The sequence below is a fragment of the Papilio xuthus genome, unplaced genomic scaffold (assembly GCF_000836235.2).
Source record: "Papilio xuthus unplaced genomic scaffold, Pxut_1.1 DF824655.1, whole genome shotgun sequence".
NCBI classification, from domain to species: domain Eukaryota; kingdom Metazoa; phylum Arthropoda; class Insecta; order Lepidoptera; family Papilionidae; genus Papilio; species Papilio xuthus.
Genome location: NW_013533994.1, coordinates 4,789,213 through 4,805,535, shown reverse-complemented (window position 1 = coordinate 4,805,535; position 16,323 = coordinate 4,789,213). Strand labels below are relative to the sequence as shown.

General features: G+C 32.9%; 3 protein-coding genes across 5 annotated transcripts; all 3 read left to right on the top strand.

The window, feature by feature from the left end:
• The first annotated feature begins 128 nt into the window (after positions 1-128).
• fwe (calcium channel flower) lies at positions 129-5,033 on the top strand. 2 transcript variants are annotated; one of them, XM_013325967.1, is made up of 6 exons: positions 129-180; positions 263-383; positions 3,059-3,266; positions 3,497-3,607; positions 4,024-4,143; positions 4,673-4,748. In XM_013325967.1, exons 1-5 carry the CDS (start codon positions 178-180, stop codon positions 4,139-4,141), a joined length of 561 nt encoding a protein of 186 aa, XP_013181421.1. In that variant the 5' UTR covers positions 129-177; the 3' UTR covers positions 4,142-4,143; positions 4,673-4,748. The 2 variants fall into 2 exon arrangements, with proteins under 2 accessions (XP_013181421.1, XP_013181420.1); XM_013325966.1 differs by lacking the exon at positions 4,024-4,143 and having other exon boundaries at positions 4,673-5,033.
• Positions 5,034-7,580: 2,547 nt separating this feature from the next.
• LOC106127541 (enhancer of mRNA-decapping protein 4) lies at positions 7,581-10,661 on the top strand. Of its 2 annotated transcripts, XM_013325639.1 has the most exons (9): positions 7,581-7,705; positions 8,059-8,197; positions 8,315-8,450; positions 8,649-8,763; positions 9,109-9,274; positions 9,372-9,510; positions 9,620-9,794; positions 9,968-10,191; positions 10,310-10,661. In XM_013325639.1, exons 2-9 carry the CDS (start codon positions 8,131-8,133, stop codon positions 10,488-10,490), a joined length of 1,203 nt encoding a protein of 400 aa, XP_013181093.1. In that variant the 5' UTR covers positions 7,581-7,705; positions 8,059-8,130; the 3' UTR covers positions 10,491-10,661. The 2 variants fall into 2 exon arrangements, with proteins under 2 accessions (XP_013181093.1, XP_013181092.1); XM_013325638.1 differs by lacking the exon at positions 7,581-7,705 and having other exon boundaries at positions 7,745-8,197.
• A 227-nt stretch (positions 10,662-10,888) lies between these two features.
• On the top strand, positions 10,889-13,772 carry LOC106127494 (reticulocalbin-2). The gene is made up of 7 exons (XM_013325576.1): positions 10,889-11,251; positions 11,437-11,584; positions 12,217-12,367; positions 12,560-12,637; positions 12,780-12,900; positions 13,081-13,204; positions 13,323-13,772. Exons 1-7 carry the CDS (start codon positions 11,062-11,064, stop codon positions 13,489-13,491), a joined length of 981 nt encoding a protein of 326 aa, XP_013181030.1. The 5' UTR covers positions 10,889-11,061; the 3' UTR covers positions 13,492-13,772.
• Positions 13,773-16,323: the final 2,551 nt, after the last annotated feature.

The following is a 16,323-nucleotide window of genomic DNA, read 5'->3' as shown; positions in this document are numbered from 1 at the left end:
AAAAATTGCTTAAAAACTTTTAATGAAAATTCAAGCCCTCGTCATTAAGGTTTAAAATGCGTTTTGATATTGTGTTTGCAAAAGCTTTCATTTGAAACATCTGTAATCTGTTCATTTATCTTGTCTTGTCTGACAGTTGACTTGTCAGAGCAAAGCAGTGAATTGATTTTTTCGAAAATGGTAAGAACCTTTTAAATTCTTATTATATTCTTGATTATTTACTTAAAAACAGCAGATACTATAATGTGTGTTATAATTATAGTCGTTTGCGGACAAGATTACTATGCTGATGACACGCCCGGGCGGCGAAAATGCCCAAAAAGACGATGTCCCTTGGTGGATGCGTTACGCTGGAAGAGGCTTAGGCACTGTTGGCAGTTTAAGTATGTATTGTTGTACGATATCTTTGTCCTCACTCTCTTTTCTTCTTTCTTATTGTCATAATAAATGGTCACTTTATTGAATAATTGTTAGTATCATGTTATCTTATCAAAGTGGGTGGAATCCAAACATTTTTACTAACAATATGTCGAATTTATCGAGATGGACACATAAGACTTTCAATAAGAAGTAATTTTCTACACTCAGGTGGAAATATTTTACAATAAACAGTATATGTTTAGGAACTTTTGCTACTTTTTTATTAAAATTATTTAGCTAATATACAGAAAATTTAACACATTTTCCTTGGTGAAGAGGAGTAGTATAACAGTAATATTTAAAATAAGTTGAGTACATTTAGTTAAGTGGTTACATTGAGTAAAATTACAATACTAAAATATACATATGGCTTATGTATATATGTAAATGTTATGCCAAAAATAATTCTTAAACTGTATCTAAGGGGAAATAACTAGTTTGTGACTATAAGGTAGTAAACCTGGTTATGTAAATGAAGAATACCTTATTATAGATTATACAATCATTTTAAATCTTCAAAACACAAAATAGCAGACAGAGATTGCATTTTATATTTTAAGGATAATTCTCATAGCTTACATATCTGCATGTATAATTTCAATCTGACAATTCACTTAGATATTAGATATCCTACCTGAAGTAAACATCACTTAATTTATTAAATTGTATTTTACATAGTTTGTAGAAGAAAGGAAACAATCAGGAACATTATGTGTCATAAACCTGTTTGTTTGGGGTCAAATTGTTATTGTTTTTTTTAAGAAAGTGATGCTGAGGTTTATATGAATGACTTATTATTAAGTCATTCTCCTTATAAATGTATTTATAGTCTATGTGTTATTCCAGACTATGTTTTATATGTGCTCGAAATATCATCAAAATCCATTCAGCCGTTCTGGAGATACCTTCAAATAAACATCTATCCATCCAATCATTTGCATTTATAATATTAGTAAGATGTATAAAGCACTCAATATTTTCTATGAAATTAATATTTCTGGATTTTCTCTTGATTTATTCAGTGTAAAAATAATGGTATTAGCAAAAATATCAGTTTGCTACAAACTTTACATTATGTGTGTTAATTTAAGAAATGAGCTAGGATTACATTTATAAGCTTGGAAGGAGAACATTAGTTTTTTAATGTTAGATGGGTGATAGTATGTAGTCAAGTTCCATATATTTATTTAATACTAGCTGTCGCCCGCGACTCCGTCTGTGCGAAATTAAATAAACCTAATTAGTAGCCTATTTGTTCTTTCAGACTATGTTCTATGCCTATGCCAAATTTCAGTCCAATCTGTTCAGCCAGTTTGGACATAGCTTCAAATGTTATCGATTCATCTAAACATTCGCATTTGTAATATTAGTAAGATTATATCTTTTCTCTAAGAAATTCTTATAAGATGATACATTATTAAAATTACTTTCTATTTTTAATCTATAAAAAGTAGTAAAAAACATGATGTTTTCAACTAACATCCAACATATACTCTTTAAATATACATTTAAAAAACCGCGTTTCCTAATTTAGTGTTGTTTGTTAATTAAACACTCGTACCAAATTTGTTTAGCGTCATGATAAGCGTCGCACTTGTTGGAGACAAATTCGTGTGCACAATTTATGAAATTATTATGTTTCTTTTATTAATATTTATCATTTAAATTACTCTTTTATCTTTAATATAAAAGAAATAACATGTAAAGTTAAGGAAGTATCGAAAACGTACGGTTACATTCTTATCAAATTACATTGAAAATGGAAAAGAATTGTACTCAAAAAACATATTTTTAAAATATACATTTGGAGTAAATGACAGAGATATTCTATATTTAAATCAATGAAGTTATATGAATATTCAGTAGGTCTGATAATCGGCTACTATCTATTTTTAAACATGCGCAGACGGAGTCGCGGGCGACAACTAGTATTTTTATAATATTATATAAATTAATTTAAATTTCAAATACACCGTGCATCACCGTGTTTTACTTATTTCAACAACATTCATTTTAAAATTGCTATCACATATCGTGCGATTATCGTAAGTCATTAACAGTTAAAATTTCTGCTTCATAAAGTAATTTACTGCTATTACAACATTTTACAACGGCCCAGTAACTTAAGTTGTTAATGTTGACCTAGTTTGGAGTGTCCATTAATGGACGATTAATTTTTAAATACTAGTAATCTGTAAGGCACACCGTAGGTTCCCACTGTCGAAAAACCACCACGAAAATGTGTTGTATATCTCTGTTTATTTGGTTGTGTAAACTCGGGGTTAAAATGTATGTCGTCGTTGTCGGTGTTATGAAAGACATATTTTGATAAGTGGTACATTATTTTTAACACAACACTATGACTGATTCACGCGATAACAAGTTTAATGCTGCGAAATTTCTTTATACACATCTAATAAGTCTTATGTTCTATATAATTACTTTAAATAAATCTTACAAAAACACACTAATTCAAAATATTGGTCTGTTAAAAACGTTTTTGTCCTAATCCTAATCTAATGCTAATTATTAAAAAAAGACTGCGCCAATAGTCTAATAGTTAAAGTTATGTACATTGGATGACGTGGTCGTGGGTTGAAATCCCATCTCAGTTATATGGTACACGGTATGTTTACAGTCGCCATCCTGCTGGGCGTGTTTAATTGCCTGGGGCTGCTGACGCTTAACGTGTCCTGCCTGATCGCCGGCATCTGGCAGATGCTGGCCGGCTTCGTGGTGATCGTCTGCGAAGCGCCCTGTTGCTGCTTCTGCATCGACTACGTCCAGACCCTCTCCGATAAGATGGAGACACGACCCTACTGGAACAAGGCCGTGTTCTACGTAGGGTAAGACATTGTAACAGCAAATATTATAATGAACTATGTAGTTTGGAATTACTGCTTATACGAATTGTGCCTGGGCGAGATTTTTGTCGCTCCCCCAGACTATGTTCTACATGTATGCCAAATTTCAGCGAGATCCATGCTGCCTTTATGGGGGTACCTCTAACATACATTCATCCAAACATCCATATGCATACAAACATTCGCATTTATTATGTGATGTGATGGTGCAGACTGGCGCTGCCACCGTTCTTCCTGTGCTTCGTGAGCCTCAGCACGTGGTTCGGCAGCGGCATGATCTTCGGCACTGGAGTCATCTACGGCATGATGGCGCTCGGCAGAAAGTCAGTATATTCTCTTACCTTTTATATCTTTTGGAATTATTGGACCAGCCTGAAGTTGGTTTCTTTGTGTACTGTCGTAATTGTCTTTTGAGCGACTGTACGTGTTAGATTTTTTGTTTTACTTTTTCTGCGCTTGTACTCGTTTTGTTTAGTGTATCTGACTTCATTCTGGTCGTTTGGATGTGTGTTTGTTTATGTGACTTGTATGGGTTTGTGATGTTTGAATGGATTGTAATGTCGTTAATATTAATTCCATAAGATGAAATTTGTAACTTTGATGATAGAGTTGTTGTTTTAACAAATTAATGAATAAAATTATAAATAATTGTTGTTAATAATTGGATAAACATATTGCTTAAAATGTGTGCGTGTGAACACTAACCGAGGGAGTGGGTTGTGGTTGCGCGCGGGGGCAGGGGCTCGCGTGACGACATGGCGGCCATGGCGGCGGGGGGCACGCCCTCGGGCGCTCCGCTGGCGGCCGACCACAGCGTCACCCTCATGGAGGACCCCGACGTCTGGCGCCCTAACTAAAGGCAAACGCCCTTAACCTTTCACGCTAACTAAATATTTTGCACGATATAAAACTTTTAGTTTTTTTATCTATGCTCTATGTTAAAATCTTTGTAATGCTTCTCTGGAGTTGAATTTCTTTTATAAATTGCTTTATTAATCTGTTTTTTTTATGGTATGGCTAGTTGTTACCTATATAACCTTTTTAGTGTTCATTTTATGCTTTATTTATGGCAGCTATGTGTGCCTTTCACCGTTTAACTAAGAGTTAATTGTCCTCTTCCTAAATAGATTGCACGGCCTTGAAAACTAGCATTTGCTAAATTTACATACATCCGCGATCTTTATTGGAGGTAAAGAATAATAAATTTTGTGTTTTATCTAATTTTGCACAAATATTTTAATTTGGACTCTATTTGCTTCATTTGAGCGCATTAATTGATCATTCAACGAGACTTTTTATATTAAAATTCACCATTAAAGACACGTGTCCGTCAATGTATCTTCATAGCGAAGTTTTAACCCCGTAGTATTGAATATATTCGTGTATAGAGCGTCGGCTGAGGAGATGAGGACGTCGGCGGCGAACCTGGAGGCAGGTCTGGGTCAGCCCAGCACCGCGCCGCGCGCCAACCTCGTCGCCAACGAGCAGCCCGTCGCCTTCACAGGACTCCCTCTGCCCAAGTGACCAACTGTACCGTAACTTGCCCACACCAACACAATATATTGCAAATATATTTATCATCTTTCTCAACCTTCAAGTTATTATCGTCTCCCAAAATGTTTCAATGAATTTTTGTGTGTTTAATATTTAATCAATCAATTACAGTAATGTAGCTTTCGAAAATAATAATAGATTTTTTTAATAGCAACACAATGACAATGTCAATTATTTGACAAAAATTATTAACCAAAAAATAACTTTTAATAATAATATGCTGCCGTTTAATTCAAAAGAAATATTTTACCGCCAAATTTTGATATATTCTGATATAATATTGCCATGTAATAAAATGGTTGTCCTCCATTAGTGTTGCAATTGTTTAAAAATATACAATTTAATATTTTCTAATCCTGCTCGTCGTAGATAGTAAAAATTATTTAATACGTTTATTTCTAATGTAAATGAAATATTTATGCAATTAAATGAATTAATTATAGGTAAAGGAGTAGCATAGATGTTATTATAGAATATTGATATAAGATTGTTACCTATAACCTCAGAGTAGCTAAAATATGGATGAAATGTTACAAAAATATTAAGAAATTAACATAATTTTCAGTGCTTGTAATCATTCATTAAAATATCGTACATTTTTTCTAAATATTTTTTTTTTGTAATATTTTATCTGTACAGTTAATCATTATTATGAAAAAAATAAAATTAAAGCAGATTCTTTATCATAAAATTTGACCAAATCTGGTTATAGAACCTATGAAATGCTATTTTACATTTTTTTTATATTCTGTTATGATGTGTTTAGCATTTTCGTTAGGTTATGTCTGAGTTCTGTATTGTTCATCAGACATATCTCTTTGTTAGTCCAGCTAATGGTTGTAATTACGTTTGATTATTTAACGCCCGGTTGCTACTATATTTTTATCATAATTATTAGGTGTGCGTTATTTAGCTAATTAAATCCAAACTATTACACAGTATGTAAAAAATTATCGAGTTTTTCCCGCGGTTTTTTTAATGTACGTCATAGAGTAAACATAACCTAAAATTCTCCAATTAAAGTTTTAGGTTAGGGCGTGTACTCACTGGAGTGGTTTCATTTCTCGCGCGAAATGTTTCTAACATAAAATGTAAACACCTTTATGATATAACCTATTTTACGTCCATATCTTTTATAAATGTTTTCATTACATACCTTTAAACATATTTACGCGTTAATTTTACTAAGTTAATTTTGTTAAGATAAAATCCTTCCCATTTAATGCTTTATACGTTAATATTGTGATATTTATTTTGACGTATCCTTAATTACATCAAGAAGTAAAAAAGATATTATCTTGAAGTCGTATTTATTTAGCTTATTGTTTTTGAAGTCTTTGTTGACTTGTAATATCAATTTTTGTATATACTGGAAAAAAAATCAAATTATAAATCGGAAAATCAAAATTCTTTGAAAATATAACATTTGTTAAATAAGATTTTGAATAAATATATTTCCAGTAATGTACAGCTATGTTATTTAAGTTAGATTGTAAAGCATTCCAAATTGTACTGAACATGGGTCTCAATATATTATTATTTCTTGCAATACCATAAATGACTTCTTGATAACCAACATTTAATTGTTACATTCTTATTAAAGTACTACCTCAAAATCTTAACCTCTTGCAGTACATCTAAAACAAATTCTAAAATCTAATTAAACAAATATTGGTATTAGTTGAAATGTCGTACCCTGTTGCATTTCGATGTAAAAATGTTAAATAAAAATTCCAGTTTTTAACATTATATAAATTCAAATGCGTAACTAAATATTATTTCGATTTTTTTAAAATTACTAAGAGAAACTGATGGTATAAGTATTATGTATAAAAGACCCTAGTCTCTAGGTAATGTTATTTGTAGGTTTTAATATTTGCTCATACACAGCCAACTTTGGTGTGATTGTGTTTTTTTTTAATATCTGTGTTGCCAGTATATCGATATATTTTGATGACTGGCAACTTTGTGCGAGTGTTGTAGTGCTTCCCGAATTAGAATTTAATTATTTTCACATTAAATTATTATTTTTTAATCGCTATCATTTATTTTTTATGCCTTAAATATAATTATGATCCAATGATATTTATTGTTTTTTTTTATGCTCGATAATATCAGATGTTTTAATTTTAGATAAAAACTATCTGATTTTGTCATAAATTATATTTTTAACAATATTTAACGCATTAATAATAGAACAATTCAAAAGTTCTATAGTCATTAATGTAGACTTACATTGAATTTATTTTCCAATTATGAGTTTTTAATCGCAAAATGTTTAAAATAGGCTTTATTATTTAGCCTAAATGTCTCAGTGACCTACGCATAATGTAGGTGGTTTAGTGGTTTAGGCTTCGAAGGTCTGGAATTATCTTGAATTAGGATGGATCTCGATTTATTTGAATACAGCTATATCTTCGAAGTCATATAGCAATGATAAGTATATAATATACATATTTATAGTTATATATATAGTGTAAGTGGTTATAATGTTGTTTCTTGTCGATGATGTTATTGTTTAGAATGGCATATCTGTAATAAATGTGTGTATATTGAATTTTGACTTTCATTTATAAAACACTAGCTGTGTCCCCGGACCTTGTTTGCTCGGAAATAAAAAAAAAACTTGATTAGTAGACTACATGCTCTTCCAGGCTATGTTCTACATCTATGACAAATTTCATCAAGATCTGTCAAGTTGTTCTGCAGATACCTTTTAATAAACATCTATCCATGCATATGTACATCCAAAAATTTATAATAGTAGTAACAAAACCTTGAAAGTGACAAATCTTTTATGTTTGGCGGCAAACGTATCGACAGATCTTATTCGCAGTAAGCAGAGTATTACTAAGTAATTAAGACAGGTAAATATATGCCGTTAATTTAGAAGTATTAACTTATTTAAAAATTATTGACGTTAGATAAATGTACCAAAGAAGGTAAACAATCAAATTTTATCAATGAGCTTTTCCATCAACTACCCACATTAATAAATAGAAGTTAAATGAGGTTACTAATCTTACAATTAATAAAAAAGATTATTAAGGGTATTTTTAAAACTGTAAACAAAGTGTTAAAGCAGTTCCTACGTAAAACAATGAATTGTTTAAAATTAGAACGTACTAATTTGATGCGTTCCAAATCTTTGGATTTCCTAAACATCCTTCATAATGGTAGTCATAATAGTGTTAAAACTTTTCATAAACTTACTAATAAGGAGTACAAAGGAATCAATAGTATTGATACATTGGCGGAGGAAGAAGATCATTCGGTATTGACAGACTCATCAATGGAAGGATCCTCGCGTAGTAACGAGTATCTACATACTTTGGAACAGAAAATTGAAAAACTAAGCGGTAAGTTGTTTTTAAGGCCGTTAAAAACATCCGGACAAGTTATGTTTATTTAGAAAAACTGAAATAATAAAATGGGGATCTGGATGGAGTCTATGTCTGTCTACTCTTTGTTTACAGATTATCTGCTCGATCAGGAGAAAATCCTGACAGATATAAAAACGGAATTGAAATTAAATAATTCGTTTTATAATCTTGCGTTAGCTGGAATAAATACTGATTTGGCCAAGAATTGTGACACTGAAGATTGTAATAGGTAAGTCCACTTTCATTACTAAAAATGATTGTTTAAATTGGTTTAAATAATTAATTGATTCACTGTTGTAAGCTTCGGAAAGTATGTAAACTATATACACTCATCCAAATCAATATTTAAACTTTGAAAATATCGTCCGACATTGGATATCTTGCGATGTTTAACTAAGATTATCTGTTAATTAAAAAAAATCACTAGGCCAGAAAACAGCGATGTTCGTGCGAAGAATTTGTTGTGTGCACTCAAACCTAAAGACATGCAACGCCTGGAGCGTGATATAAAAGAAGTTCTGTCGAAGTTTCTTCAAAGTGATGTGAGTATATTTCCGAAATCCACATTTTTAGACAGATCATCATTAATTTTTCAAAGAAAGTGAAAGATATGACAGTATGTTTTTGTGTTTTTGTAAAAAAAAACGTATTGCATCAATCTCTTTAAATGGCCAGGCCATTGCTTTAAAATCACATTTCGAATTAAATGTTCCTATTGAAGTTCCTGACAGTTAAGTCTATCTCTATTAATAGTTCCTATCCTCACCACTACTATTAACCACAACCGTCAGCGCCAAAACCGTGAAGTTTAAATAGGCACAAAATACCCCGGCTTATAACCTGTCCATATATAGAGGTAACAAATTTGGATTGTGTCCTATAATTAGGATTTGAAAGAGCAGTTGGTATCGGCAACTCAGCAGTGCGTGCAGGAAGCGATACGCAGCAGTTTGTCAGACAGCTTGTCCGCGCACTACCTGCCCACGCTGGAGCGATCGCAGCGCCATCTCCTCAACCACGTTACTAATGTCATCCGGGAATCATTTAGAGAGTGTTGGTATTTTGAACATTTTTTTATCATGAGAAAACTATACTAAGGAACTGATTTATGACCATTGATGGACTCTGAGTAAGACTAATGTATTTGCAGTGGAAGATAACACGAAACTCTTGTCTACATCGGTGCACAGAAGAACAAAGAACCTGCGCCGGACGCTGCAGGAGCATCAGAGTCTGCTGGATGAGGCGGACGGGAAGCTGTTAAGAGATTTAAAAAGGGCACTGCAAGAGTATTGAATTTATTTAAAAAGCTATTACTTATTTTAGCTTTATTGTTATCAATTTCCTTCAAATTCATTGACTAAATAAATTAAAAAACCTGTTTCATTTCTGCTTCAGAATTCTTCACGAGGAATTAAGGTTATGGCGCGAGAATCTATTCGACGTGTTATTTACACAGAGCCGCGCGCAACACGTAAGCAATGAAGACGATGTGTCAAGTACCACATCATCCTTCGTTCCAAGCAGCCCACCGCAGCCGCCAGACCCCAAGAAGTCTATTATAGATCAACTGGTTATTATCACATATATGACTTATAATATTAACGCAACAATAGGATACGATTAGTGGAAACAGATTTATACAGTAAAAACGGATTGTAATAAATATAAGATAGAAAACTAGATTTTAACTCGATGTGTACACATGGTTAGGTGTACTAAGCATTAATTGTAATTTGTTCAAAGTTGAAATCAGCAGAGATCCACAATCTAATGCGCGCGGGCGAGGTGAACAGTTCGTTCGAGCGCGCACTGAATGCGGCCGACCTGACGCTGGTGATGGCGGCGTGCCGCGCGGCCGAGCCCGCCCGCCTGTTCGCGCCGCCCTGCAGACTGCGCCAGCCCGTGCTGCTCTCCCTCCTGCAGCAGCTCGCCACCGACATGGTGCACGACACGCAGCTCAAATGCAGGTCTATTGCTTTCGACAAATCTGTATCTATAATTATAATAAATTAGTGAGCCTGTTCGCCAAATTAACGCATTTAAACAAACAAATGAATGTAAGCGTGTTTCGTTGTTATGTTACAGGTATCTCGAAGATGCTATCATAAACCTGAACCCGTGTGACAAGGTCACGCGCAGCCATTTGCCGATGGTCGTGAAAGAAGTCCGCGGACATCTCACCAAGTTCTTAACCGACTACCCGAACCACGTGGCCAGTCGTAGAGTAACTCTCATTATTATGGCCGCCAATAATTTATTAAGTTAAAAAATGTAATTTTATCGCTACTATGCACGTTTTTATTATGTTTGTTTTCTTATGAAACACATTCTTGGAATACAGAACATGTTGCTATGTTTTATTAAAGGTTTAATGCTGGTCTTTGGTTGTATTATTTGGCCCAATTTGACGAAATTCCCGATGTGCTGAAGTTGAATATAAATCTGCTTCACGTATAACAGTTTTATCAATTTGTTACGTAACGTATATGGATATAAAACGCAAGTATATTATATCGTGACCTAATAGAAATATAAAATAGTGTTAATGAAAGAATGACTTGTATTTATTGTCCATAAAGGTATTATTATATGATAGAATTATTTATAAACAGTGGAGTTTATTTGAGTTTCTGTAAACCAAATGTTTTGTTTATTTTTTATACTCTTTGGTTCATCCCTTGATCTGTCAATTGTCAGTTCTTGTTTTATTTATCTTGTTCCGGCCGATGGTTGAATGCTATTTATAAAAAATAAAAGAAGTGAACTATAATTTGCATAACAAAACATTTTATTGAATCGGGGCACGAAAATAGGCCAGACAGAAGAAGTGCAGAACGATGGTTTATAAATGTGTTTTATCGTTTTTGTTAATAACTCCTTATATATTACACTGTACCACGGCCGCAGTTCATAGCCACAATATCGATACAATTGAAAGAGAATCCGATGGTAGTTACCGCGCGCGAGACTACGACCACTACACTGACGCCGGTCACAACTTGGAGTTCGACCACGAAGCGATCTTAGGTACAATTTATAATTTTGTTGTTGCACTCGGCTCTTGCGGCCGTTAGTTCGTTCGTTGATTTTGTAATGGTTTGTAGTTTATTTTGCGATAAGGAATGCGATAGCGCGGCGCAAGATGTCTGTGAAACACGCTCTATTGTTGCTTGTGCCTAGCATTATTGTAGTAACCTATTATTTTACAATAGGCAGTGTAAAGGAGGCGGAGGAATATGACAAGCTCAGCCCAGAGGAGTCGCAGCGGCGGCTGGCTAAGCTGCTGCCTAAGATGGATCTCAACGGAGACCAGTACATTGACCGCAAGGAACTTAAAAAATGGATCTTGAACTCCTTTGCGTGAGTACCATTTATTCAGGTGATATTGTTTAAATTGTAGAATTAAATAACTACAAGTAAACTAATACTAGAATTATTATTTCAATATATTTGATCAACTTCTCCTGACAAAACAAAATTCCAATAAAGACAAATTAAAATGTAATTCACATTAAATTATGATATGATTGGAATAATTATTTGAAATTTAAAATTAAAAAAGATGTTAATTATCTTTTGTCTTTGCTACAGAAATAATAAAACTTACATATAGTTTACAAAATTTAATACACTTAAAAATCTAACAGATATTGTTCTGTTTAGATACTGACATTCAAAACCATCCATCCATTTTTAAGGAAGTCATGGACATTCATAAGGAAACTTGAACATTATCAAGATTATATTTTATGACTCTTTTTAAGTTATTCTTTTTAGCATGAAATTATATTAAAGTAAATTTCATACATTGGAGAAAACTAGTAACAGGAGACCAATCAAAATGATTGCAAGCAACTATCTTAATTAAGTGTGGAGATAAAATTCTTTATGCCTATAAAAAATAAAGATTATTTTGAATGTTAAACAAATATTGCACCCAATATATTTACTACATTGTGCCAAAATGTGATTATTTAATTGTATGTATTCAGTAAGTTATCTCGGGAAGAAGCTCAGGAGCGACTACTGGAGGCAGATGAGAACAGCGATGGTCTAGTGACATGGGCAGAGTACCTGCATGATACATTTGGCGCAAACGATGATGAAGAAGTGGCTCCTGATGACACCGGAGATACTGGCATGGTAATAGCATGTGTTGTATTCTAGCTATACATTGGCTCTAGTTAAACATGCATCTCTGCCACTTGGAATTGCAACACAGAACCCAATTTTAGGTCTAGTCGGACATAAAATGGTGCATGATTTTTTGGCAAACATTTGGCATCTATATCTTAAATGACTAACAGACTTAATAATAAAAACATGTTTGTACAGCTTGTGCGTGAGGAGAAGAAAATGTGGGCACTTGCTGACAAGAATGGGGATGAAATGCTGGACCTGGAAGAGTTTGAGGTAACAATATAACTTAATTTCATAGTTCTATTTTCAACATTGAATTTTTAATGGAAAAACTATCATGTATACAAAAGTGCATATTTAATATTAGGTGATTTTTCTTTGAAAATTATTAGATGAAATACTATGTCTTGCCCAGGTGTTTTCTAATCCTGAAGAGCACGAGGCGATGCAACCGTTCCTGGTGAGCCAGACGATCCGCGAGCGTGACCACAACAGTGACGGACGGATCGACTTTAAGGAGTACTTAGGAGATAGGGGTAAGCAGGGTCTAGTAATGTAATACACTAGTTGACAACAGCTTATGAATTATCTGGTAATATTAGTTGTTAAAATATGGTTATCTTTTTACAATTAGAAAGCTATGTTTTTTGTCTATTTGTCTATGCTAAGCTCAGTGCAGTGTTACCTGTAGTTTGAATGTTTGTACTGTGGTGTAGCGGCTTCACACGACAAGGCGTGGCTGGTGTCGGAGCAGGACAAGTTCTCTCACGAGCTGGATCTGGACGGCGACGGCGCGCTCGATGAGGACGAGGTGCGCCGCTGGATCATACCAGACAACGAGTTAGTAACACATATTTTGTTGTTTTGGTCCTTCGAGTCGGATTTTTTAAATGTGTAGTAACTAATGTGCATCATAAATTACAGGTTTCAGAGTTATATTTGTGATGTTTCTTTGCAGTGAAATAGCGGAAGAGGAGGTGGAGCATCTGTTCGCGTCAGCTGATGACGACCACGACGAGCTGCTGTCGTTCCCCGAGGTGTTGTCTCACCAGCACGTATTTGTGGGCAGCGAGGCCACTGACTATGGAGACCATCTCCTCGGAGATCGCTTCGATGACGAGCTGTAGACCGACACAGAACTTCCTGCCATTTGTGAGTCAACATTCAATTACGTGTAGTAAAAGAATCATTAGGTTGATTGCATTTTAATTAATCAACATTTAACTTTATATAAGTAGTTAAATAAACATACAATATCGGTTAGTACAACTGAATATTGATGAACTTTTCTATTGTTTTGATTGTACTACGATAAGTTATTTATTATGAATTAATGTAAATTGTTCTAACTGAATCTCTATGTGTTAGTTTTCAAGTTCATCTTGGAATCTTATCTTGCCAAATATGTACCTTCCACCAATCCTATTTTTACGATTATATACCTTTGAAGTATATTCATAGTCAATGGATTTACAAATGGGCTACTTATATTTGGTTTCTGACACCAAAAACTCATGTTAGAACAAATTGTTATCTCTGTTTTCTCAAAGATACTGAGATGTATAACGATATATTTTATACAGATATTTTGGTCTCAGTCAAGGATCTATTACCATGGAACCCATGGTAATAGATCCTTGACGGTTCGCTCTGTGAACAATTTTCCGTTACAAAGTAAGTTTAGTATGTAAACTGCTGACTGTACTTATACACAGAGGCTGTTATCATTGTATTATAATAATACGCATTATCTATACATATCTCTGGTTTTTTGACTTAATTGTGTCGGTAGCTTGACTTTGTACTTTTGGTCCTTCGAGTCGGATTCATTTTAATTTGAAAAGGTTTTAAGTGAACTACTTAAGTATATAAATATATTAAGGATTTTAACATAATAATATAAACTTAATGTATACAATAAATTTTGAATTAATGTAATATTAAACCTTTATATACAAAAATGATAGGATTAAATTTATATGAAAGGTAAATTTTGAAGTTGTGTTTGTAACATTAAAGATTTGTCATATAATGTTGGTTTATATACATTAAGATATATAAACATATTGAAACTATCAATAAATATCATCTATATTGTATTTTTTATGTATATAAATACAAAATTGCTTATATACTTTCGTCAATTCCTTTCGTTATATTGTTCTTATTTTGGTTGCACAAATATTTGTCAAACTTTTACATAACTAGTCAATAATAAATAATATCCATATGTATTTGTTCATTTATTTACGGCAAATATTTTTTCCTAAATATAACTTTTCGTAAAATAATATTTTGGAATATACTAATATATATTTTATAGTTTCTATTTCCCAAAAACCCATTAGAAATTAATAATTTACTTAATTGCAATTTTATATTGTTATTAAAAAATAATTAGTGACCTAGTTTTACTGTGAGTTTCCACTTCCGAGACACATGTAAAAAACTTCGTCATCTTTAATATGTTTTGTTCAGTGGAAACCTACATTTATACAAATATCATACGCAGTTGTTATGTTACATTTGTATCTTATGTCAGATGAATACAAAACAAACTTTTATGTGTATAATTAACCTTTTAAATGCCACATGACGGATACACAAAGCCATCAAATCCTGCGACGATGTACTTTATCGGAATAGACATGTGTTATTTTTTTTTGTATTTATTTAAATTAACCTATACAAGTGAAATCTGGTGCCATTGTTATCAGGAATGTGGGATAAATAAAAAAAATAAAACACTAATTATTCATTTACAATATTTTTTTATTCAATATAATAATCTTAATAAATCCAAAATATTTACACAATACAAAAACATACAATATGACCTCCATCAACGTCCTCTCGCCGGAGCCGAGCGCATTTGCCTCTTCCATCAGATATTCTACTCTATTGCAATCTACATAAAGTTCACAATCAGTTACCGCTTCCTTACGTTCGTTACGTCATCTGGTTACAGTTAGTGTTGGCTTCCACTACAATAACATTTATATTATCACATGTCATCCCTTTCATTTCTATTTGAAAAACAGAGACGATACAAGTATTATTATAATGGTAATTCACGTATACAAAGAATCTTGTATCAGCAAATGTATGAAATTTACTAAAGATTTTCACATAAAGTAAGAAAGCGATTACATCAAGGTAACTTATTGCACTCAACGGCTTGGTGATTATTGTTATACTAAATAAAATACAGATATTGTAAAACAATAGATATTTTATCTATAAATTGGGAAACTAGAATATCAAATGATCTTTTAATAAAACCTTTTTTTAATAATGACTTTGAAAACTGGCAATATTGAGAAAAGACAAATTTATTGCACTATTTAAGACGGAAACTTCAAACACAAAGTACTATTAATTGTTATCGTAGGTTATCATGGCCTCACGCAAAAAACATATCGTCATCCCTTTCTTTCCTTTTGATAGAAAAGAGATGTCAATATGTATACATACACGTGTAAGTTGTGAAACTAACAAAGATTAAGTTAGATATTGTTATTCTACTGTAGGTAGTGGTGGAGGCTGACTGCACTCGTCTCGATGTTACCTGCCTCGTCTATCCCATATATAATTTATTTCACTAAATCTAATAAAACCACGTGACGCCGCCATAAATGTGTTTTTTTTTATCTGTATGAAGAAACACAAAATGTCTACAAGGTCGAAATACATATTTCTCAATAAAACACAAAAACTGGAACGATGTTCGATACCTTAATAACTTTTAATTAGCCGTATGCTTATTTTCTTATGTTTATTAAATTTCGTCTCTTTCATTCTCTTCCTCTCTCTCTCTAACATCGTGACAGTGGAAAGAGCTACTACATGATCGTACACAATTTAATAAAAATTTAAAAAAAAGTATTGCCCGTCGACAAAAAGCGATTAAGCTCCGTATTAGCAGAAAAACAAAGATTTTATTCTACAAACTATTGTAA